At 47.3% G+C, this 26082-nt stretch overlaps 1 protein-coding gene across 4 annotated transcripts in view; it reads left to right on the top strand.

The window, feature by feature from the left end:
- Nucleotides 1-26082, top strand: part of LOC139421241 (inactive rhomboid protein 1-like) — a 46575-nt gene that overhangs the window by 10259 nt on the left and 10234 nt on the right. For 2 of the 4 annotated variants that reach the window (XM_071171936.1, XM_071171935.1), the window contains exons 1-3: nt 16333-16994; nt 17473-17612; nt 20201-20308. In XM_071171936.1, coding sequence (XP_071028037.1) covers nt 16617-16994; nt 17473-17612; nt 20201-20308 — 626 coding nt within the window. In that variant the 5' untranslated portion in view covers nt 16333-16616. Of the gene's footprint in view, nt 1-16332; nt 16995-17472; nt 17613-20200; nt 20309-26082 lie in introns of those variants that run through there. The other 2 variants (XM_071171937.1, XM_071171938.1) reach the window with 2 other exon arrangements.

Genomic DNA, 26082 nt, shown 5'->3' with positions numbered 1-26082 from the left:
GATCACTAGCTGTAACATCCCAGAGGAAGCCCCCAGTCTTAATATTACGACTGGTCATAGCAGGTATTAGGCCTCAGGCCCTGTTTGTTGTGATGCTGGTCAGGAAATCAATTCCTTCGATCTGCTTGTGTGTATTCCGTGTGTTATTTCTCATTTGTGTACACGTTTGACCAGAAACCGCCCGTCTACTAAACCAGTTGAGGTCACTTCCATCCATGCAAGAATGTTCTTGGTTTAGGGAAGTGATACTGTGAAGAGTTCTGTATTCTTCAATACATATTTGACTCACTCCAAACCCAAAACGAATGAAAGATATAGAGAATTCTTAATTAACCATAAAGGTCAAGCAAATCTGTATGAAGGGATTTAAAGAGGCTTTGAATCATATTACAATCACTGTAGAATTCCCTTCGGAAAAAAACTAATTACCAAGTAGTGAACATTTTTATATAATATATGAAAGAACGTTTTGGTAGTAAATGAATAAATGAATGAATCCATGTATTATGAATGTCATTAAATGAACCTTTCAGTATATGCCTATGTTTTTAGGACATAATGGTGAAGTTAATTTTCTCTGGCGGTTTGTCAAACCTGGGTTCAAATAGTATTCAAAGACTAAACCTGAGTTTAGTAAACAAATACTGTTTGGACCCAGGTCTGATGGTGTGTCAGTTAATCCCTCACCCCAGCAGACAGACAGAGGGTGGGTGTTCCTGCCAGTCCCTCCCTGGCCAGTTTATCAGGAGGTTTGACCTCATTGGCTTTGATTGGAGATCAGAGGGCTGATTTGGACAGGCCAAATGCCCATTCTCTCCCCTGGCTAAATCCGTGTGTAGTCTGGCTAATTCCTTTGTCCCAGAGCAACAGGCCACGCTTCGTCTGCTCTCAATAGAGACAACAGCTTAGATTTCACACTGAATGGAGATGCCAGAGGGGGCTGACTGGACAGGACAGAGGGAGGAGGGAGGGGTGGCTATTGTTCTCTACTGTGGTATTTGGAGGGGAGGGATGCCTCATGGCCGGTGATGGGATGAAATTGATTAGTGTGTGTGTTGTGGCTGTGCGCAGTGGACGTTGTGGAGAAGCCTCCCAGAGAGCAGTGTGTTTTCTGCTTTCCCATTCGGAGGTCTCTTCAGCTCCTCTCCTCCCCACTTCCTACCAGCACATCTTAAATAAGCAGTCATCTGACCTCTTCATGCTGGTGGTCTTTTAGGGAGGATGTGAGGTCACACAGTTGATGGCGTCTCTTTGTGAAGTATTTTTACTCGTGTTGATTGGCCAGAGCGTGGAATTAAACCTAGGAGTGTCCACAGTGAGTAATATGGTGGTGACAGGCCGTATCACCTCCAGAATACACCGTCTGAAGGACTTCATAACAAGATACGCTGTCTGTCCGATACAGGAATCTGTCCACATTTACGCCCTCCTAACCATGATGGGGTTAACGAACTACACGCACACAGAAAGTCATTAGCTAAACACAGAACTTGCTGACACCCCAGTTTTAATCGATAAAGGAATTAATTCTTCAGTCAGCCTGGTTGTCCCCTTCCTTCCCTCACGTTGAGGAGGAATTTTGGATCAGTCTCCACAACAATGACCCTCCTTCAGCCCCATGCGCATCATCAGCCTGATGCCCAGCACACAATGCAGCCTTTTGTAGGCGGGAGCGATTCAGGCTGATATCATGCTGGAAACTATATAGATGGGGATCACATGTGGTCATGCTGTTGCTGAGTCCCCTCTTAGCTCACTTGGCTAACAGGAAGGGCAGCTTCTGACTGCTTTCTACAGACAATAAGGCGCTTGTTTAGCTAGTTTGGGGATGCATCTGGGAGCCTCTCTATGGGGGGTAGTAGTGGAGGAGAGACATTCTGCTTTGAGTTTGTTTTCCTTTGTTTTGTTAAAGCTGCCCAGTCTCTCAAGAGGATGTAAATCCATACAGACACTTCTATGTCCAACGGTGAGAGGTCAAGAGGTCAAGCACGCTAAAATCCGGTCACTAAGTCAAATGCTAAGGTTATTGATTGACTGATTATGGAGAGAAAGAGAGAGGGCTGTTTCAGATTTGCATGCTGTGGCTCACCCAGTGGTTTCCCCTGCCCTGTCAGGCTGGTTTTACAGCAGTGTTTTGAATTTGTGATTAGGTCATGGAAACAATTATCTTATCTCTTGGCTGTCAACTGTCAGTGCAGAAAGCGGAGAGACAGTATTTTATTTATACACATGTAATTGCTGTGATTTATTATGGAGTGTAAAAGTGTCAGATTAATATATCATGAAATATTGAGTAATGTTATTACTTGGATAACCCTTTTGGCATTTTGAGTAACAAGGTATGTTGTTATTGTTATGTAGAAGTTTGACAGAAGATGGTGTCAGCATTGTTCTACCGTAGACGTTATCTTGTTAAACCCCTCAACCTCAGTTAAACCAACCCAGCTTAAAAGGTTCATGTTGATAAATGGTCATGGTTGAAATTGTCCAATCACCCGCCACCTCTGTGTTTTTAACCTTTGACCCAGATCTCCTAGTTCTCCTTAAATTGATGTCATGTAAGATGAGGTCACGTCCTTGTGAGTGTCATGCTCATGTTCATTTTATTATCTCCATTCTTTACTCTGCTCTTTGTCCCCACAGCATTCCTACCCATCTCCAGGCTGTTAAATACTGTCTACTCATTGATATACCTGTATCAAGGCTATTATACAGGCTACATGGAGAAGCTGTTGTCATGGTCACACCCTGCAGTGGTCTGGGGGGTGGATGTCAGAGGGGCCCTGGGTCTAGGTGGATCTCTACTCCCACTCTCTCCCCAGGTGACAGGCTTTCCTGCGTGGGCACACTGGGTTGCCTGCTGGGGGAGATAAGGAGAGTTTTCATGCGAAGAAGTACCGTCTGGGACCCTGGCATGATAGCAGCAGTCTCAGGGACTTCAGGCTAGGCTGAAACACCCTCTCTATTCCCACCACATCTCAGAGTTGAGGAGGTTGTGTGTGTGTGTGCCCTAAGAGTCAGCTGATGTAATCACTGTCCACGCACAAGAAGACACAGTATTTGATTGTGTTAAATCAAGTTACATTTACTTCGTCTTAGAATACGTCTTAGAATAGTATAAGGCATCTGGCCCACGAGGCAAGTTTAGAGTCGTCTCTCTTTATATGAGATGTACAAACACTGGCATGTGTCCAGACAAGATACAGATTTACAGGGAGGCTGGTTTTTCCACCAGAGTAAAGATATGCACCAACCATCTCAAGTGCTGCTGTGGGTCAGGAGTGGAGCTTCAGTAAAATGGGCACATTAGATAGTTGAGAAAAGGGGGGCACAGTAGAGAGTTGAGCTAAGAGGGGCATGCTAAAGAGTTGCTCTAAGAGGGGCACGCTAAGAGGGGCACGCTAAGAGTTTTGAGGAAAGAGACAGTAAGTGTACTAGTGTAGTCACAGAGTGCTATGGGCCAAGTGGTTCTCTCTCTCTCGCTCTCTCTCTATCTCTCTCTCTGTCTCTCTCTCTGTTGCTCTCTGTGTGTGTGTGTGTATGTGTATGTGTATGTGTATGTGTATGTGCGTGCGTGTGTGTGTGTATGTGTATGTGTGTGTGTATGTGTGTGTGTGTGTGTGTGTGTGTGTGTGTGTGTGTGTGTGTGTGTGCGTGTGTGTGTGTATGCGTATGTGTGTGTGTGTGCGTGTGTATGTGTGTGTGTGTGTGTGTGTGTGTGTGTGTGTGTGTGTGTGTGTGTGTGTGTGTGTGTGTGTGTGTGTGTGTGTGTGTGTGTGTGTGTGTGTGTGTGTGCGTGCCATGCCATGCCCGCTCCAATGGGAAACACACAGTGAATTATTCACAAGTGTAGGATGGCTTAATAATTTATCCGTTGAATTATCCACCCTTGCAATAATATTTCACCCCCTAAAGAAAAGTGGAAAAAACGTTTTGCCTGGACAGAACTTACTCAACTTCAAGTGAACTGAATCAGTAGACGTGGCAATTCAGGGCTAATTCCTCTCCCTGATATAAAACACATCTCACCCTTTTTTCACGTTGATTTGCAGAGGAAGATATGTGCACTGTTTTCTCAATGTATTCATTGGGATGTTGTCTGCTCAACTTTGTTTCATTTTAGAGTTCCCACGCTGGCGGTTAAATATGCTGTATATGAGGCTATCTGCAGGAGGGTGTTATGAGAGTGATGAACTGCATAACACTGTCACTGTACAGTACAGTGCACATCGTCCATCATTTTGCCAGTTACAGTAGTAGCATTTGCCGTTATATCATCCTACAGTACTTGTTACTGCCTTGATATCTAGCATGTCTGCCATTATGTAAGCTTGTCTATAGTCTATCTCCAGCAGGACGTTGGCCATTGAAGTTCTATAAATAGACTGTATGCACACAGAACAGCGTCAGAGACTTACTTATCCTCTCATACATAGTACCTCTGGCACTAGATCTTAGCATACAGTCAATACTGTTTGGACAGCAGTAGCAGAGGTTTTTCCCATGCACCGTATATAGCACGTTCACACTCACTTTGGATTGAGTGTTGACTTTGCACTGTAAAATCCCCCCGTGTGTGTGTGTGTGTGTGTGTGTGTGTGTGTGTGTGTGTGTGTGTGTGTGTATGAGCGTGCGTGCGTGTGTTTTCCCGAACGGTAGGGCGAGACGACCCGGGTGTCTGAGTGAGCAAACATGGGGAATGGAATGAGGTTCCACCAGATAGGCCTGTCATGCCAGTTCCCCCCTCCCCTCTGGCCCCTCCCCAGCCATGACACTGGATCCCTGGGTCAGCTGCAGAGGGTATTCCTGTTGTGTTTGTGTTTTAACGTCAGACGGGGATGTTTCGGGGTGACAGCCTGTCACATGTCACTGTGTCAGTTTGCCTCAGGCTAGACACACACTGAATCTTAATGGTGCGGAGCGGGCCGGACACACGGCGGCTCCTTGGCCTCCGCTACCCTGGTCTGGTCTGCAGCTATGTGGAGTATTTCCTTCCATGTAAGAGGAGCATACCGCCAGGCCATACTCCCAGACTGAGGAGAGGAACCAGAGCTGAACCCTCCTTCCTTTTCCCCTTAAAAAACCCTGGTGAAAATCCTCTTGTCATCCCGGCGCCATGTTCATGGAAACCACATGGTTTCGAGTCACACTGCTCTGTTAGTCATCCGGGAGACGGTGTGAGGGAAGGAAAGAGGGAAAGAGAAACAGAGAGTTGCGTTTACACCCGTGGTTATATCACAGAGGCAACTCTCGTCTGCGTCCTAACTCTGCTTCCACAATCAGCGTGGTCACCTGGTCTTGCTGTCGCTCCTCCAACACGAACGTTGTGTTGATATTCTTAGTCCTTTAATCTGCGTCTGTTTCAGAAGTCATCCACAGGCTCCAAACACTAACACACTGCAGCTTTACCGGTTCTGTCAGCTTCTTAATTCCTCTCGCTTGACAGTGGCGTGTGTGTGTGTGTGTGTGTGTGTGTGTGTGTGTGTGTGTGTGTGTGTGTGTGTGTGTGTGTGTGTGTGTGTGTGTGTGTGTGTGTGTGTGTGTGCGCGCATGCGTGTGTGTATGGGTGTGTGCACATGCGTGTGTGCGCTATTTAAAGACCAAAAGCAGCACCATGCTGTAATAAATGCCCAGATGGGCCTCAGATGGATCAGGCCGTTGTTATTAAGTGCAATTGATTCACGGTCTCTAGATCTCCCATCTAGGTCCCTTGCCAGATCAGATGCGTGTTCTAATTGCTTAGCACGTTCCTTATCCATCTAAACACACTTGAAGGATGAGGTCTTGTTGGGCTCCTTGGAAGTAATGACGTTGTGGGAGTGTTGTTGCCTACAGTGCATGCAGATTGCAGCATAGTAAGCCTATAGAGTCATATGAGGAGTGAGGTCAGTGTTTGGGTGAGAGTGAGAGTGAGAGAGAGTGAGCTGCTCAATGGCATATTTTCCTCCCATTGTTTCCTTAATATCAGGCTTTGCATTGCTTTCAACATGTAGTGAGGCAGGCTGACTGCAGCCATGATCGATAGGCTGCATTGGTGTTAGTGACTCCAGCATGGTGAAGGTCAACATTACCAGAGAGAATATCTGTTTTTATCCAGGTTTACAGTATTTATGGTGCATATTCTGTTATGGAACATGATATGCGGTACTAAAGCTAAGTCATTGGCTTATAGTTTTCCATAGTGTATCTTGGGTCATGAGTAAGCAAGTGTATCACTCATCAAGAGAAAAGAAGGAAGAATACAATTATACACAAAGACATTTAGAGAAAAACAAAATAAAGTGATTGAGGTTCAGCAACAGAGGATGAGAGAAAGATAAATATATATTCGGAGACATTCTGGGTGAAGAGAGAGAGGAAGCGAGAGAGAATGAGAGAGCAAGGAACCAGAGCCTGGGGTCAGGAAGTTCAGTTTCTCAGGAAGGAAGTTTCTAGCCTTCTCAGTACCCAGATTAATGAGATCATCCATCATGGCGCCTGCCTCAGCCTGCATGCCAGCATGCCTCTTCTGTTACTCTTCCTCTTCTGTTACTCTTCCTCTTCTTCCTCTTCTTCCTCTTCCTCTTCCATACGCCCAGCCTGCCTCCCTCTGCCCAGCCTTCCTCATCTGCCCAGCCTGCCTCATCTGCCCAGCCTGCCTCATCTACCCAGCCTGCCTGCCTCCCTCAGCCCAGCCTGCCTCCCTCAGCCCAGCCTGCCTCCCTCATCTATCCAAGCCTGTCTCCCTCTGCCAAGCCTGTCTCCCTCTGCCAAGCCTGTCTCTCTCTGCCAAGCCTGTCTCTCGCTGCCAAGCCTGTCTCTCTCTGCCAAGCCTGTCTCTCTGCCAAGCCTGTCTCCCTCTGCCAAGCCTGTCTCCCTCTGCCAAGCATGTCTCTCTCTGCCAAGCCTGTCTCTCGCTGCCAAGCCTGTCTCTCTCTGCCAAGCCTGTCTCTCTCTGCCAAGCCTGTCTCCCTCTACCCAGCCTGCCTCCCTCTACCCAGCCTGCCACCCTCTGCCCAGCCTGCCCCCCTCTACCCAGCCTGCCTCCCTCTACCCAGCCTGCCTCCCTCTACCCAGCCTGCCTCCCTCTGCCCAGCCGCCCTCATCTACCCAGCCTGCCCCCCTCTACCCAGCCTGCCTCCCTCTACCCAGCCTGCCTCCCTCTACCCAGCCTGCCTTGCTCTACCCAGCCTGCCTCCCTCTGCCCAGCCGCCCTCATCTACCCAACCTGCCTCCTCAGCCTTAGCTCTGCCCCGCAGCCAGCTGCACTGTCTGGAGCTCTGTCACTGGCTGACCAGACTGGTTACACTTGATGTGCTTTCTCCAGCAATGCTGTTCACTTTCAGAATCACCTTTATTCACCAGGTACATCTACACATACTCAGAATTTTACTTGGTGATATGGTGCTACAAGTGATAGACAACATTTATAGACAGAATACAGGCAACCAAGTTCATATGAAGTTTACATACATTATATACAATTAGGTAGAGTGAGCATAGCGCTATAAGAGAGTGAGCAGATATATAAATATACAGTGGGTATACGGTTGATATACAGTGGGTATGCGGTTGATATACAGTGGGTGTACGGTTGATATACAGTGGGTATACGGTTGATATACAGTGGGTATGCGGTTAATATACAGTGGGTATGCGGTCAATATACAGTGTGTATACGGTTGATATACAGTGGATGTACAAATTTACAGTATCAGTATGAATATATCTAAATGCAGAGAGATGGACAGAGTGCAATGCAGTATAATGCAGTTATTTTATGTACAGTTCAGAGATGGCTTGATGCGGTGTGCAGCATAGTGTCCTTTAGTATCCATAGTCCTTTAGTCTCTTTGCGCCAGATAGCTGGTTGGTGAGGGCCATAGTCCTTTAGTCTCTATGCGCCAGATAGCTGGTTGGTGAGGTCCATAGTCCTTTAGTATCCATAGTCCTTTAGTCTCTATGCGCCAGATAGCTGGTTGGTGAGGGCCATAGTCCTTTAGTCTCTATGCGCCAGATGGCTGGTTGGTGAGGTCCATAGTCCTTTAGTATCCATAGTCCTTTAGTCTCTATGCGCCAGATAGCTGGTTGGTGAGGGCCATAGTCCTTTAGTCTCTATGCGCCAGATGGCTGGTTGGTGATGGCCATAGTCCTTTAGTCTATATGCGCCAGATGGCTGGTTGGTGAGGGCCATAGTCCTTTAGTCTCTATGCGCCAGATAGCTGGTTGGTGAGGGCCATAGTCCTTTAGTCTCTTTGCGCCAGATGGCTGGTTGGTGAGGGCCATAGTCCTTTAGTCTCTTTGCGCCAGATAGCTGGTTGGTGAGGGCCAGATAGCTGGTTGGTGAGGGCCAGATAGCTGGTTGGTGAGGGCCATAGTCCTTTAGTCTCTTTGCGCCAGATAGCTGGTTGGTGAGGGCCAGATAGCTGGTTGGTGAGGGCCATAGTCCGGGGGAAGAAACTTTGTGGTGGGAGGTTTTGGTCAAGAGTGACCTGAACCGCCTGCCAGAGGTGAATTTTTGGAGTGGGGGAGACCAGGGTGGGAGGAGTCGGTGATGATCTTTCCTGCATGCTTCCTTGTCCTGGAGGGCAGGTGGCAGCCTATGACCCACTATGCAGAACGGACAATGCGTTGCAGTTTGCCCTTGCAGTGGGCAGACCCAAACCACACTGTGCTGGAGGAGGTGATTATGGATTCAACGATTGATGCGTAAAAACGGATCAGGATTGCCTGGGTGATTTTTTTATCTTCAGCTGCCGCAGGTCCACTGTTGTGTCTTCTTGGTGACCGCTGTGGTCATGTCCTCCCATTTGAGGTTGTGAGAGATGATGTTCTCCAGGAATTTGAATGATTCAGCCCTGCTAACAGCTAAGCCAGCAATCTCGAGGGGGAGAGATGGTGGGGGGCTGTTCAACTGAAGATCATATGGAATGTTGCTATGGAATGTTCCAGTGACAGTTTATTATGAATTCAGGTTATGTCCCTGGATGGAGGGCTTGGGAAACATACTGTACAAGACCCATTTAATAAATGTACAGTTGAAGTCGGAAGTTTACATACGCTTAGGCTGTAATCATTAAAACTCGTTTTTCAACCACTCCACAAATTTCTTATTAACAAACTATAGTTTTGGCAAGTCGGTTAGGCCATCTACTTTGTGCATGACACAAGTCATTTTTCCAACAATTGTTTTCAGACAGATTATTTCACTTATAATTCACTGTATCACAATTCCAGTGGCTCAGAAGTTTACACTAAGTTGACTGTGCCTTTAAACAGCTTGGAAATTTCCAGAAAATGATGTCATGGCTTTAGAAGCTTCTGATAGGCTAATGTACCTGTGGATGTATTTCAAGGCCTACCTTCAAACTCAGTGCCTCTTTGCTTGACATCATGGGAAAATCAAAAGAAATCAGCCAAGGTAACGCGTTCATCTGTACAAACAATAGTATGCAAGTATGGACACCATGGGACCACGCAGCTGTCATACCTCTCAGGGAGGAGACGCGTTCTGTCTCCTAGAGATGAACGTACTTTGGTGTGAAAAGTGCAAATAAATCCCGGAACAACAGCAAAGGACCTTGTGAAGATGCTGGAGGAAACAGGTACAAAAGTATCTATATCCACAGTAAAACGAGTCCTATATCGACATAACCTGAAAGTCCCTCAGCAAGGAAGAAGCCACTGCTCCAAAACTGCCGTAAAAAAGCCAGACTACGGTTTGCAACTGCACATGGGGACAAAGATGGTAGTTTTTGGAGAAATGTCCTCTGGTCTGATGAGACAAAAATAGAACTGTTTGGCCATAATGACCATCATTATGTTTGAAGGAAAAAGGGGGGGGGCTTGCAAGCTGAAGAACACCATCCCATCCGTGAAGCAAGGGAGTGGCAGCATCACGTTGTGGGGGTGCTTTGCTGCAGGAGGGACTGGTGCACTTCACAAAATAGATGGCATCATGAGGGAGGAAAATTATGTGGATATATTGAAGCAACATCTCAAGACATCAGTCAGGAAGTTAAAGCTTGGTCACAAATGGGTCTTCCAAATGGACAATGACCCCAAGCATACTTCCAAAGTTAGGGCAAAATGGCTTAAGGACAACAAAGTCAAGGTATTGGAGTGGCCATCACAAAGCCCTGACCTCAATCGAATAGAACATTTGTGGGCAGAACTGAAAAAGCATGTGCGAGCAAGGAGGCCTACAAACCTGACTCAGTTGCACCAGCTCTGTCAGGAATGGGCCAAAATCCACATTCACATTGTGGGAAGCTTGTGGAAGGCTACCCAAAACGTTTGACCCAAGTTAAACAATTTAAGGGCAATGCTACCAAATACTAATTGAGTGCATGTAAACTTCTGACCCACTGCATGTAAACTTCTGACCCACTTCTGACCCATTCTCTCTTCTATTATTCTGACATTTCACATTCTTAAAATAAAGTGGTTATCTTAACCTCTCTGCGATATGTGGGACGCTAGCGTCACACCTGGCCAAAAGCCAAGTAAAATGCAGAGCGCCAAATTCAAATAAATTACTATAAAAATCAAACTTTCATTAAATCACACATTCAAGATAGCAAATTAAAGCTACACTTGTTGTGAATCCAGCCAACATGTCAGATTTAAAAACAAAAATTCGCCGAAAGCAAACAATGCTATTATCTGAGGATAGCACCTCCTTAAACAAAGAGAGAAACCATATTTCAACCCTGCAGACGCGACACAAAACGCAGAACTAAAAATATAATTCATGCCTTACCTTTGACGAGCTTCTTTTGTTGGCACTCCAATATGTCCCATAAACATCACAAATGGTCCTTTTGTTCGATTAATTCAGTCGATATATATCCAAAATGTCCATTTATTTGGCGTGTTTGATCCAGAAAAACACCGGTTCCAACTTGCGCAACGTGACTACAAAATATCTCAAAAGTTACCTGTAAACTTTGCCAAAACATTTCAAACTACTTTTGTAATACAACTTTAGGTATTTTTTTAACGTAAATAATCAATAAAATTGAATATGGGATGATCTGTGTTCAATACAGGAGGAAAACAAACTGTAGCTAGCTTTCTGGTCACGCGCCTCTATCTAACAGTACACTTCAAGTGACCCTCGTTCAAGATGGCCGTACTTCTTCATTACACAAAGGAATAACCTCAACCAATTTCTAAAGACTGTTGACATCCAGTGGAAGCGATAGGAATCTGAATTCCCAATGAAAACCCATTGAAAAGAGAGTGAACCCCCCCCAAAAAAATGTGAATGGTTTGTCCTCGGGGTTTCGCCTGCTAAATAAGTTATGTTATACTCACAGACATGATTCAAACAGTTTTAGAAACTTCAGTGTGTTTTCTATCCAAATCTACTAAGAATATGCATATCTTATATTCTGGGGATGAGTAGCAGGCAGTTGAATTTGGGCATGTATTTCATCCGGACGTGAAAATACTGCCCCCTGTCACCAAGAACTGACCTAAAACAGGGATTTTTTACTAGGATTAAATGTCAAGAATTGTGGAAAAATGTAAATCAAATTAAATCAAATATTATTTGTCACATACACATGGTTAGCAGATGTTAATGCGAGTGTAGCGAAATGCTTGTGCTTCTAGTTCTGACAATGCAGAAATAACCAACGAGTAATCTAACCTAACATTTTCACAACAACTTCCTTATACACACAAGTGTAAAGGGATGAAGAATATGTACATAAAGATATATGAATGAGTGATGGTACAGAACGGCATAGGCAAGATGCAGTAGATGGTATAGAGTACAGTATATACATTTGAGATGAGTAATGTAGGGTATGTAAACATTATATTAAGTGGCATTGTTTAAAGTGGCTAGTGATAAATTTTTTACATCAATTTTTCCATTATTAAAGTGGCTGGAGTTGAGTCAGTATGTTGGCAGCAGCCACTCAATGTTAGTGGTGGCTGTTTAACAGTCTGATGGCCTTGAGATAGAAGCTGTTTTTCAGTTTCTCGGTCCCTGCTTTGATGCACCTGTACTGACCTAGCCTTCTGGATGATAGCGGGGTGAACAGGCAGTGGCTCGGGTGGTTGTTGTCCTTGATGATCTTTATGGCCTTCCTGTGACATCGGGTGGTGTAGATGTCCTGGAGGGCAGGTAGTTTGTACACATGGAAAATGGAATGGATGGATCAGTTATCATTTTATATCGATTAGATCTTATGTCGAGGGGTGTTTTCTATCTGGATGTTAGGGCTACCAGTTTAAACAGATAAAAGGAAGATTTTTCAGTGGAACATTTGTTTCTGCTTAGCAGGCATCAAAAAAGGGCTATATTTAGAATGTCGGTTAACGTGAGACAGGATGTATCAATTAAGGAAACGTTATTGTGAGATAGCAGCAGGAGAACTAGGTCCTGTTGAAAAGTGAACAATGAGAATTAACCCGTGCACTCGCCCACCTAAAACCCTTTCAGACAGGCAGCTGAAATAGGCAGTGAAGGAAGTCACATCTACAAGGCTCCTTGCAGCCCCCAGCCCTCCTCACCACTGTTTGTCTTCAAGCTTTACCTGTTACAGCTGGGTCCTCCATTGTCACAACTCACTGCCTTTCTATGCATGACCGGCACCCATTTACCTAGTCATATTAATAGATGGCCTAAAAACCAGAGAGAGGGAGGGAGGGAGCGAGGGAGAGAGGGAGGGAGGGAGCGAGAGAGGGAGAGAGAGAGAGAGAGAGAGAGGAGAGAGAGAGAGAGAGAGAGAGCGCACACACACACCAGGGAGGTAAAGCATTGTGGTTGAGCCAGGCTGTCAGTTTGATAACCTGAAAGCCTCATGGACGTCTCTGTCCTACCCTGCACCTGGAGAGACCCGGGTCTGTCCTCTGGGTTTAGTCTGCCTGTCAGTCTTTCCCACCCACCCTCTAATGGAGAGCAATAGGCTTGTAGAGCAACAGCAACACCAGAACGTAAAAACACAGTCAATCGAGTTTGTTGTAAATGCATCTCATGGTTGAGTAGGAAGTGTTTGTTTCTCACATCCATTAGCCTGGAGTTGAAGCGTCAGCAGGAAGCTAATCTTGCAGTGTGCATGTTGCAAGGATGGGAGTGGGTGTTTTCCTTCTTCAGATGTGGATCTGGAAGTTAAAACAAATCTCTTTATAGGGCCCACAGATTAAATCACGTTAACCTCACAGTCGTGGGAAGTAGGGGTGCTGACGGTGCTGCAGCACCCCCTGAAAAATCGGAATTTTAAAAAGTATCAATAAAAACATATATCCATCTGCAGCGCCAGAGCGGGCAAAAAGATTTGTCCAGCCCCACCCCCAAACTACTTCCCGCGGCTATGGTTAACTTTAAGAATGCTGAGTGCAGACCGACAGACGGAGAGAGTAGTTATCATGGTGGGAAAACTGTTGCTATCTCCAGGCATGGAATTGTTTGTTGTTTTAACCTTTAACCTTTAGATAAGACATATAGTATTCCATGCACATATAATTGGCTTCATTGTCTCTTCAACTCAATTACTAATATTAAGCTGTAATAAGCATTAATGTGATAGTATCAAATAAATGGTTGAGGCACTTGCGTTACAGTAAGATGGTGTTTTCAACCCTTTTGGAATGTGAATTGAAACTATAAGGAGTCAGGAGTCAGGGAAAATTATAATCCTGTGTCCTTGGATGGGGTCCAAAATGTAGAATTCAATCAACATAATTTCTCCTCAAGGATGTCTCCATTGCTCAAGGACTTCCTCCCTCTAAAGTCCAGTCAGTGTGCCTCTCAGACTGGGATGGATGACCCTGAATACTAGCTAGGCCCTTGGCCTTCATGCAGGCCTAATGTACTGTACTCATTCATTATCCTGGTGAGAGGAGATGACTGCCATGTTATAGACTCCCACGTGGTAGCAGGCAGCCCGATCACTGCCATAACCACAGCCTGTGTCCATGCTGGGTGTCCTGGAGCCTGCAGACCTAGTATCCGGCTGGCGGCTGCCATCCTCCCATCCTCCTCCCCAGACACAAGCCTCAGAACTCTGCCAAGTCAGCTGCCATGTTGTCTTTGGACTGGACTGAAGGACAAGAGAGAAGGAGACAGGCTTCCGAAGCACACAGCTGACTGTCGGTCTGTCTGTCTGCAGTTCTGTGTCTGTCGGTCTGTAAGTAGGTCTGTCTAAGGTTTCAGGTTTTCATAGGTCTCAGTGTGCCAGACGCGTCAACCACCTTGCCTCTCTCAGAGTTACACTCAGAGTGTGTACACAGGGTAGTACGGATGAGAGGAAAGCCAGGCAGCAGGCAGGAGGATTTAAGTGGGTTGGCCGTAGGAAAACCGCGGGGAGAATCGGAGGCGCCAAAACCCAGGATATAGTGGAGCGATAGATTCAGCAGTAGACAGAGGCTGAGTCCCAGGTCAAACACACTACAGTCACGGCTCCAAGGCCTGGAATCAAATGAGAGTGTGGAAGACAATTAGGCTCCCATCCCTCGATACAATCTGCAGAACCAGGGCATATGCCTCTGCTGTAAGATCCCTAGAGTTTGTAGTTAAAAGCAAATTATGGGAGCTGTCGCTTCAGGGCTGTCTGGGCTAGAGAAGACAGGGTTTGTGTGTGTGGTTCTGGCAGAAATGTTGTAGTGGGTGTTTTGTACAAGTGCAAAGGCTGAAGACGGACAGGCTGAAGTTTCCCTCCTCCAGGCGTTGGTTGCTAGCTGGTCTAACAGAGCTTCACCTGGCCCATGACTCACCCCAGTAGGAGACCAGGGGAGGCTGTCACTACGCCATATTCCCCCCGAGTCAGAAAACCTACAGTCATGACCTGTACCGTCACAAGAAGTCTGAGCTCATATGGAGCTGAGTGATCGTGCTTTGAAATGTGTAATCGTGTGATATTTTTCCTGCTCATCTTCCTCTGCACAGAAAAACCTGGTTGCGAGTCAGTGAGGGCGGTCTCCCCCTCTTTCCTCCCTCCCTCACACTCTAGGCTGGCCTGCTTTGTTCCCGTCTGGCTCAGCTAACAGCTAATCCTGGCCAGTCATCACAACCCAGAGCTCCTGACCAGACATAAAGGCTGGTGAGGTCGGACAGCATTCCCCACAGAGCCCTCTCTCCACTCTGTGCAGTGGGGCAGAATGTCTCAGCATGGCATCCATGGGTGAAGTGACCGACCTCTTGTTGGCTCTGTCTTCACAGTAGCTAGCTATTTACCACATGCTAATGGGCTTGTTCAGTATGCTCTCTCTATGTCAGACCTGGGTTCAAATAGTGTGTGTTTTCTTTCAAATGATTGCTGAATTTGATTGAGCATACATAGAGTGCAATATTGGCTTGGTTTGTGCTTTTGGTTATATTCCCTTGGTTCCATTGCACCAGGCAAGCTCAATCAAACTCAGTTCAAGTATTTTACTTAAAGCAAATACCACTTGAACCCAGTTGTGTGTAGTAGACCCTTTTCACACATGATAGGACAGGTCAGGATGGGACTGACTGCATGTGTGTCCTGCTGTGAACCGATGGCTCGTGAACGCCAGCCGTCAATGATGACTTGGCTGACTGTGACCAGGACAGTGTGGTTGTTACTAGCACAGTGTGGTTGACCTCACCTTCTCTCCTCTCCTCTCTATCTGTGGCCAGCGCCTCCGGCCTGGGGTTTCACTCCTGCCTCCCTCCACTGCCCTCCATTGTCAGCCTCGCTGGCTCTGTGGCAGGATTTATGTTTCACATGAACGCTCCCATCATCACTTGGGCTAAAACAGGAGCCTGCAGTGTGTTAAAATGCAACGCAAAGCAGATGTGCTTGACATTGCCATGGACTTTCCAAGGACCTAAAGTTCTGTAACCATAGAAGGGGAATGCGTGACCCTGTATGACTGCTGCCAGCCCGCTCATAGCCCTTTGATGCTGCTGAAGTGAAAGCACAAGACCACATTAGGCCCCTCATCCCTCGTCTTGTGGGGCATTTGAGCAAAATGAGAGTCTGTGGAAGACAAATATCATGTGACACGTGAGGAGAGTGTTTTTCCTCACATTCAAAGGGTTTAATAACAGCTTCTCTGGTGAGGAACTAACCAATGGCGCACGCTTGAGTGTTTTTCTCGGGGGAGGTAGTCTTTCTTTACGCGTTCGTGGATCTCACTGCGGGAATAATTGTTTCAGTTGTCCTATGATGCCCCTGGGGAGAATGTCGCAGAGCACGTTAAGAGTGCCACCCTTGTGTTTGAAGGTCACTTTATTATTTGACCAAATAACAGGGAGAGAGAAACCCAAGCTGAAGTGAAGGATTGTTGATAACAATGCTCTAGGGATGAGGAGGTTTCTCTGACGGAGGCCTGCGAGGTTCATTGCACCTCCTGTGGTCTCTAGGCTGCGTCATGGGAATGCACAGGGAAAGGACCTAGCAATTTAGTCTCTCCCACAAATGCCTGGCGGGGGATAGGCCTAGAATAGATGAATATATAACAACAAGGTGGGATTAAATTCAATTTCATCTCTGGCATTTCGGGATTAGTCCTTAGATCATAAACTTTCCTACTCCCGCTGCACAAATATTTATTGCTTTGTTAAGTGGTTCCGTGTGCTTCTTTCTGGGTAAGAGTAAACAGCTGTGGTCTGGTAATATCTCCATCTGGCGCTCTCTGCTCTTCTAACTGGTTTTATGATAGCAGTACAGACCCTGTCACATGGGGTGACTCAAGGCTCATCAGCACCATCTTGTGTACTGACTCTGCAACACAAGCTATTATTGGGATGCTCTCAGGCTTTCATTTACAAATTGCTGATTAGACGTTTAAATGAAACTCCCGAGGGACAAAGAGGATGTGGTTATACTTGTAGGATGGATATGTATCAATTTCATCTTTCCCTTCATCTGTCTCTCTCTCCCTGTAGGTGGGAGGCGTGGGGTGGGGTTGGGAGCATGGCTGAACCACGCCATGAGAGCACCAGCAGCCTGCAGAGGAAGAAGCCTCCATGGCTCAGACTGGACATTCCCACTGCTCAGGTGTCCCTGGATGAGCCACCCACCTTCGTCCAGGTACAGTACACACACTCTCTCTCTCTCTCTCTCTCTCTCTCTCTCTCTCTCTGTCTCTTTCGCTTTCTCTCTCTCTCTCTCTCTCTCTCTCTCTCTCTCTCTCTCTCTCTCTCTCTCTCTCTCTCTCGCTCTCTCTCTTTCTCTCTCTCTCTCCCCATCTCGATCTCTCTCTTTATCCCTACTGTTCACTCTTTCTTTTTCTCTCTCTTTCACTCTCTCTCTTTCTCTCTCTCTCTTTCTTTCTCTATCTCTCTCTCTCTCTTTCTCTCTCCCCCTCCTCTCTCCCTCTCTCTCCATCTGCATGCCTTTCCTTGTATCCCTCGCTTCTTCTCTGGGTCTCATTCTTCTCCCTGCTTTCTCATTGTCTCTGCTTTCTCATTGGTCTGTTGTAACTGTTTGTGAATCTCTGCATGCAATATGGCTCTCATTGTGTGTATTTCATCTCTGTCTCTTTCCATGGGTCTCCCCCCCACTGCAGCCGGTGAAGCGGCAGGGTTTCCTTCGCAGTATCAGCATGCCAGTGGAGCCCTCCCACCTCCGGTCCCCGCCTCGCGACCTCTTTGACCCCCGCCGGCCGCCCCTGCTACGCCAGTCCTCCATCACACAGACCATCAAGAGGTAAGGGGAACATATCAACGCTCTGGAGCTACTGAAGGACACCTTGGTTGGTTAGATCATGGTTGTGACACGGAATCGTACGACCTCCATGGGATTTGCTTATCTTTGGTGTTGAGCAGTGGGCCCACTGCAAATATTTGATTATGAACTTGTCATGAGGGTGTGAAATAAGCATGTTTTATCCAGATCTGTAAGTCACGGAGGGCATGTTTTTGACCAGTTTGTTACTGTGGGCTACTTGTGTGATGCCAGTAACAAGGCATGAGACCATGATGTCCGTTTCTCTGCCTGATTGCCCCCGCCCACTTCAGTTTGGCGCTTTGATTGCATATTGATTTTTACCAGACTTCTGTATTTGCTTGCAATTTGTCTGGTTGAACTGAGGACAGTGGATATTTGACAGGACAGACTGGTATTTGTAGGTGTTTGTTTGTGGTGTGTTTTATCATAGTGCCTGTCTGGGTCTGCAGATGGGCTCATATTACAGTGTTTAAAACTTGAAATCACTGTGGATGTGATTGTGTGCATTGATTCTTCAACAGTCTGAATGAATGAGTTGGGAATCCCTCTGCATGCCTGGTTCTTTGTCTGGTCAGTGTGTATGATTCTAATGCATGTTCAAACTTTATTTCCTTTCACAATTTCAATGCTTGAAAAGCTTTACTCCTTTTGCACTATTTCTGTCTATTGCTTTTCTAAATGCTGTTTCTTGCTCACCACCTCTTCTTTTCTTCTCTCCTCTCTCCTTTCCTTCTCTTTCTTGCCCTGTCCTCCTCCTCCTCTCACCTTCCTACCTTCTCCCCCCTCCCCCTGCCCTCCTCCACCCTCCTCGTCTCACCTTAATACCTTTTCCCCCCTCCCTCTGCCCTCCTCCACCCTCCTCCTCTCACCTTCCTACCTTCTCCCCCCTCCCTCTGCCCTGTCCTCCTCCTCCTCTCACCTTCCTACCTTCTCTCCCTCTGCCCTGTCCTCCTCCTCCTCTCACCTTCCTACCTGTCCTCCTCCTCCTCTCACCTTCCTACCTTCTCCCCCCTCCCCCTGCCCTCCTCCACCCTCCTCGTCTCACCTTAATACCTTCTCCCCCTGCCCTCCTCCACCCTCCTCGTCTCACCTTAATACCTTCTCCCCCCTCCCTCTGCCCTGTCCTCCTCCTCCTCTCACCTTCCTACCTTCTCCCCTCTTCCCCTGCCCTCCTCCACCCTCCTCGTCTCACCTTAATACCTTCTCCCCCTCCCTCTGCCCTGTCCTCTTCCTCCTCTCACCTTCCTACCTTCTCCCCCCTCCCCCTGCCCTCCTCCACCCTCCTCCTCTCACCTTCCTACCTTCTCCCCTCTCACTCTGCCCTGTCCTCCTCCTCCTCTCACCTTCCTACCTTCTCCCCCCTCCCTCTGCCCTGTCCTCCTCCTCCTCTCACCTTCCTACCTTCTCCCCCCTTCCCCTGCCCTCCTCCACCCTCCTCGTCTCACCTTAATACCTTTTCCCCCCTCCCTCTGCCCTCCTCCACCCTCCTCCTCTCACCTTCCTACCTTCTCCCCCCTCCCTCTGCCCTCCTCCACTCTCCTCCTCTCATCTTCCTACCTTCTCCCCCCTCCCCCTGCCCTCCTCCACCCTCCTCGTCTCACCTTCCTACCTTCTCCCCCTCCCTCTGCCCTCCTCCACCCTCCTCCTCTCACCTTCCTACCTTCTCCCCCCTCCCTCTGCCCTCCTCCACCCTCCTCCTCTCACCTTCCTACCTTCTCCCCCCTCCCTCTGCCCTCCTCCACCCTCCTCCTCTCACCTTCCTACCTTCTCCCCCCTCCCCCTGCCCTCCTCCACCCTCCTCCTCTCACCGTCCTACCCTCTCCCCCTCCCCCTGCCCTGCCCTGTCTTCCTCTACCTCCCACCCTCCTCCTCTCACCTTCCTACCTTCTTCCCCCTCCCCCTGCCCTGTCCTCCTCCACCTCCCACCCTCCTCCTCTCACCTTCCTACCTTCTCCCCCTGCCCTGCCCTGTCCTCCTCCACCTCCCACCCTCCTCCTCTCACCTTCCTACCTTCTCCACCCTCCCCCTGCCCTGTCCTCCTCCTCCTCTCACCTCCCTACCTTCTCCACCCTCCCCCTGCCCTGTCCTCCTCCTCTCACCTTCCTACCTTCTCCACCCTCCCCCTGCCCTGTCCTCCTCCTCCTCTCACCTCCCTACCTTCTCCACCCTCCCCCTGCCATGTCCTCCTCCTCCTCTCACCTCCCTACCTTCTCCACCCTCCCCCTGCCCTGTCCTCCTCCTCTCACCTTCCTACCTTCTCCACCCTCCCCCTGCCCTGTCCTCCTCCTCCTCTCACCTTCCTACCTTCTCCCCCCTCCACCTGCCCTGTCCTCCTCCACCTCCCACCCTCCTCCTCTCACCTTCCTACCTTCTCCACCCTCCCCCTGCCCTGTCCTCCTCCTCCTCTCACCTTCCTACCTTCCCCCCCCCCCTGCCCTGTCCTCCTCCTCTCACCTTCCTACCCTCTCCCCCTGTCCTCCTCCTCCTCTCACCTTCCTACCCTCTCCCCCTGTCCTCCTCCTCCTCTCACCTCCCTACCCTCTCCCCCCACCCCTGCCCGTCTCCAGCAGCAGGAGGGTGCACTTTGAGCGGATTAACACAGTGCCCGTTAAGGGTCAGCGGGCATCTCGCCGCGGCCCCAGGAAGCATCACTCTCTCTCCAGAACCCTGCTCAGGTACTGCAGGCCAGAGGTCAGAGGTCAGACTGGGCCTACAGTACACTGGCCAATGAGGACAGCACTTCCTGTCAGTATGCAACCATGGGGAGCCAGAACATCTTGTGATGGATAACATACTGACACAGGTTTAGCTGAGTGTTTACCCCACCAATGTTTGTGTCCTAGGTTATGTTGGTAATGGCTCAGATCTAGGGAGTACAAAGAGTATGAAGCTCAGAACAGAGAGAATTATCAAGAGAGTGCAGGGTCTCCGTAAGATAGAAAACTGCATCAGGCATAAAGACACAGCTTGAATGAACTGTCTTCCATTGCCTATAGCTATAAGCCTCTCTTCAGGGGTGCTGTTGTTTTCTCTTTGTGCTATGACTGGTTTTGTTATATGACTCACCTCATTGACACATCTGACTCACACTGAATTGGTCATAATAAAGGAGCCTAACACAGGGACCTGCCATTTTCCTGGAATACACAACAACCACCGCATTCCATTGTGGTCAGGCCAAAGACTAAGCAGCAATAATGTCGCCTCAGACTTTATGAATCTCTGTGTGAGTTAGGGACCATAGAATACATGTCCACTGATTTGATGTTACAGTCATTAAAAGACCATACTTGCGTTTGACTGAGTCTTAAACTAACCTGAGTTGCTTTTTAAACTAAGCCACTCTGGTTAGTTTGTGTATAGCGGCAGGGTTGGGTTAGCGTGGCCTTCTGCAGCACCTGATTAGATTAGACTGGCAGAGGCAGAGAACATTGTATTGTCATCCTTATTGAATGTACAGATTATATGATTCAATAGAAAACAACAGCTCACAGAAAAAAAGAGGCAAAGGCTGAGAGGGGCAGAGAGAGCGAGAGGCCGAGAGAGAGAGAGGCAGAGAGAGAGAGAACTTGCTATTGAGAAAGGCCGCCAAAGGCAGACCTGGATCTTAAGAGAAGACAGGCTATGTGCACACTGCCCACAAAATGAGGTGGAAACTGAGCTGCACTTCCTAACCTCCTGCCAAATGTATGACCATATTAGAGACACATATTTCCCTCAGATTACACAGATCCACAAAGAATTTGAAAACAAATCTAATTTGATAAACATATGTTTCCCATGCCACTAAAAAGAGAGAGAGAGAGACCAAGGTAGAGCGAGGCAGAGGTAGAGCGAGGCAGAGGTAGAGCGAGGCAGAGGTAGAAGGCGAGAGAGGGGGGCAGAGGTAGAGGGCTAGAGAGGGGGGCAGAGGTAGAGAGCGAGAGACTCGGAGAGGTAGAGAGAGCGAGAGAGCCAGAGGGAGAGGGAGAGAGTCGCTCCAGATGTTCCATCAGGCAGAGGTCTATTTATAGCCTCAGAGGTCACGGATGGCAGACTGACAGACTCTGATGACACGCCACGACCTGGAGGACAGGGCAGCTGGTCTGGAATGCCAGAAATTCAATCATGTCACTAACAGACTGATAGAGATAGTACATCCATCCACAACCCAGGGGAACACAGGACACAGTATTTCAAATGATTTGTCCATATTACCCAGAATAATCCTTTACATGCAACAGGTACAGTAGGAGTTTAGTGGGCTATAATTACTGTTGCTAGGGAGTAGGGCTTGGAATTCCAATAATAATATCATGATTCTCACGAGTATATATGTATTGCAATTTGATACTGTGAATTTATTGCGTTTCGATGTTCCAAACATATTGCTCACCACATGTCTTCTGTAGAGGGACAAGAGAGAGCCAGGAGAAAACGAGTTCAGTGGGTAGTAGTGGTGAGGGAAGAAATCGATAGTTACATATCGGAATATCTTTTTTTGACAATATATCGTATCAACTATCGCAATATTATTTTACACCAAAGTCCCAAGTATTTTTCCTTAAGAGCTTGTTCTCCATCTTCTTTTTAAATAGAGAGACTTTTTGTTTTCAGCACTTTTATCTCCATGACTGATCAAAACTCGTTTTCGCCTGGCTCCCTGTTGTCCCTCTGCAGAAGACATGTGATGAGCAATATGTTTGGAACATCGAAACACGATCAAATCAACTCCATTGTAGGTTTGATTTTACTTAAATGGCCAAATCTCCCTTAAAAAAACATGACTTACATCGATTGTTAGCTTGTCAAAACAAATTGTATAAGTCACATGTGCCGAATACAACAGGTGTAGTAGACCTTACAGTGAAATGCTTACTTACGAGCCCCTAACCAACAATGCAGTTAAAAAAAATATCTAAATATGAAATAAGAAATCCAAGTAACAAGTAAAGAGCAGCAGTAAAATCACAATAGTGAGACTATATACAGGGGGTACCGGTACAGAGTCAATGTGCCGGTTAGTTGAGGTAATATGTACATGTAGGTAGAGTTATTAAAGTGACTATGCATAGATGATAACAGAGAATAGCAGTGGTGTAAAAGAGGGGGAGGGGAGGGGGGCCATTTTATATATAGTCTGGGTGGCCATTTGATTAGATGTTCAGGAGTCTTATGGCTTGGGGGTAGAAGCTGTTTAGAAGCCTCTTGGACCTAGACTTGGCACTCCGGTACCGCTTGCCGTGCGGTATAAGAGAGAACAATCTATGACTAGGGTGGCTGGAGTCTTCGACAATAGGGCCTTCCTCTGACACCACCTGGTATAGAGGTCCTGGATGGCAGAGAGCTTGGCCCCAGTGATGTACTGGGCCGTACGCACTACCGTCTGTAGTGCCTTGCGGTCAGAGGCCGAGTAGTTGCCAAACCAGGAAGTAATGCAACCATGCTCTCAATGTTGCAGCTGTAGAACCTTTTGAGGATCTGAGGATCTTTGACCCATGCCAAGTCTTTTCAGTCTTCTGAGGGGGAATAGGTTTTGTCGTGCCCGCTTCATGACTGTCCTGGTGTGCTTGGACCATGTTAGTTTGTTGGTGATGTGGACACCAAGGAACTTGAAGCTCTCAACCTGCTCCACATCAGCCCCGTCGATGAGAATGGAGGCATGCTCGGTCCTCTTTTTCCCGTAGTCCACAATCATCTCCTTTGTGTTGATCACGTTGAGGGAGAGGTTGTTGTCCTGGCACCACACGGCCAGGTCTCTGACCTCCTCCCTATAGGCTGTCTCGTCTTGGTCGGTGATCAGGCCTATCACTGTTGTGTCATCGGCAAACTTAATGATGGTTTTGGAGTCATGCCTGGCCGTGCAGTCATGAGTGAACAGGGAGTACAGGAGGGGACTGAGCACGCACCCCTGAGGGGCTCCTGTGTTGAGGATCAGCGTGGCGGATGTGTTGTTACCTACCCTTACCACCTGGGGGCGGCCCGTCAGGAAGTCCAGGATCCAGTTGCAGAGGGAGGTGTTTAGTCCCAGGGTCCTTAGCTTATCGATGAGCTTTGAGGGCACTATGGTGTTGAACGCTGGGCTGTAGTCAATGAATAGCATTCTCACACAGGTGCTCCTTTTGTCCAGGTGGGAAAGGGCAGTGTGGAGTGCAATAGCGATTGCATCATCTGTGGATCTGTTAGAGCGGTATGCAAATTGGAGTGGGTCTATGGTTTCTGGGATAATAGTGTTGATGTAAGCCATGACCAGCCTTTTCGAAGCACTTCATGGCTACAGATGTGAGTGCTACAGGTCGGTAGTCATTTAGGCAGGTTACCTTAGTGTTCTTGGGCACAGGGACTATGGTGGTCTGCTTAAAACATGTTGGTATTACAGACTCGGACAGGGAGAGGTTGAAAATATCAGTGAAGACACTTGCCAGTTGGTCAGTGCATGCTCGCAGTACACGTCCTGGTAATCCGTCTGGCCGTGTGAGTGTTGACCTGTGATAAGTTCTTACTCACATCGGCTTCGGAGTGCGTGATCACACAGTCTTCCGGAACAGCTGGTGCTCTCATATGCATGTTTCAGTGTTATTTGCCTCGAAGCGAGCATACAGGTAGTTTAGCTAGTCTGATAGGCTTGTGTCACTGGGCAGCTCTCGGCTGTGCATCCCTTATAGTCTGTAATGGTTTGCAATCCCTGCCAAATCCGATGAGTGTCAGGGCCGGTGTAGTACGATTCGATCTTAGTCCTGTATTGACACTTTGATGGTTCGTCGGAGGGCATAGCGGGATTTCTTATAAGCTTCCGGGTTAGAGTCCCACTCCTTGAAAACGGCAGCTTTAGCCTTTAGCTCAGTGTGGATGTTGCCTGTAATCCATGGCTTCTTGTTGGGGTATGTACAGTGCCTTGCGAAAGTATTCGGCCCCCTTGAACTTTGCGACCTTTTGCCACATTTCAGGCTTCAAACATAAAGATATAAAACTGTATTTTTTTGTGAAGAATCAACAACAAGTGGGACACAATCATGAAGTGGATCGACATTTATTGGATATTTCAAACTTTTTTAACAAATCAAAAACTGAAAAATTGGGCGTGCAAAATTATTCAGCCCCCTTAAGTTAATACTTTGTAGCGCCACCTTTTGTTGCAATTACAGCTGTAAGTCGCTTGGGGTATGTCTCTATCAGTTTTGCACATCGAGAGACTGAATTTTTTCCCATTCCTCCTTGCAAAACAGCTCGAGCTCAGTGAGGTTGGATGGAGAGCATTTGTGAACAGCAGTTTTCAGTTCTTTCCACAGATTCTCGATTGGATTCAGGTCTGGACTTTGACTTGGCCATTCTAACACCTGGATATGTTTATTTTTGAACCATTCCATTGTAGATTTTGCTTTATGTTTTGGATCATTGTCTTGTTGGAAGACAAATCTCCGTCCCAGTCTCAGGTCTTTTGCAGACTCCATCAGGTTTTCTTCCAGAATGGTCCTGTATTTGGCTCCATCCATCTTCCCATCAATTTTAACCATCTTCCCTGTCCCTGCTGAAGAAAAGCAGGCTCAAACCATGATGCTGCCACCACCATGTTTGACAGTGGGGATGGTGTGTTCAGGGTGATGAGCTGTGTTGCTTTTACGCCAAACATAACGTTTTGCATTGTTGCCAAAAAGTTCAATTTTGGTTTCATCTGACCAGAGCACCTTCTTCTACATGTTTGGTGTGTCTCCCAGGTGGCTTGTGGCAAACTTTAAACGACACTTTTTATGGATATCTTTAAGAAATGGCTTTCTTCTTGCCACTCTTCCATAAAGGCCAGATTTGTGCAATATACGACTGATTGTTGTCCTATGGACAGAGTCTCCCACCTCAGCTGTAGATCTCTGCAGTTCATTCAGAGTGATCATGGGCCTCTTGGCTGCATCTCTGATCAGTCTTCTCCTTGTATGAGCTGAAAGTTTAGAGGGATGGCCAGGTCTTGGTAGATTTGCAGTGGTCTGATACTCCTTCCATTTCAATATTATCACTTGCACAGTGCTCCTTGGGATGTTTAAAGCTTGGGAAATCTTTTTGTATCCAAATCCGGCTTTAAACTTCTTCACAACAGTATCTCGGACCTGCCTGGTGTGTTCCTTGTTCTTCATGATGCTCTCTGCGCTTTTAACGGACCTCTGAAACTATCACAGTGCAGGTGCATTTATACGGAGACTTGATTACACACAGGTGGATTGTATTTATCATCATTAGTCATTTAGGTCAACATTGGATCATTCAGAGATCCTCACTGAACTTCTGGAGAGAGTTTGCTGCACTGAAAGTAAAGGGGCTGAATAATTTTGCACGCCCAATTTTTCAGTTTTTGATTTGTTAAAAAAGTTTGAAATATCCAATAAATGTCGTTCCACTTCATGATTGTGTCCCACTTATTGTTGATTCTTCACAAAAAAATACAGTTTTATATATTTATGTTTGAAGCCTGAAATGTGGC

The sequence above is a fragment of the Oncorhynchus clarkii genome, chromosome 12, assembly GCF_045791955.1.
Source record: "Oncorhynchus clarkii lewisi isolate Uvic-CL-2024 chromosome 12, UVic_Ocla_1.0, whole genome shotgun sequence".
Lineage (NCBI taxonomy): Eukaryota > Metazoa > Chordata > Actinopteri > Salmoniformes > Salmonidae > Oncorhynchus > Oncorhynchus clarkii.
Note: the sequence above shows the minus strand (reverse complement) of the source record. Positions and strands in the feature narration are given on the sequence as shown.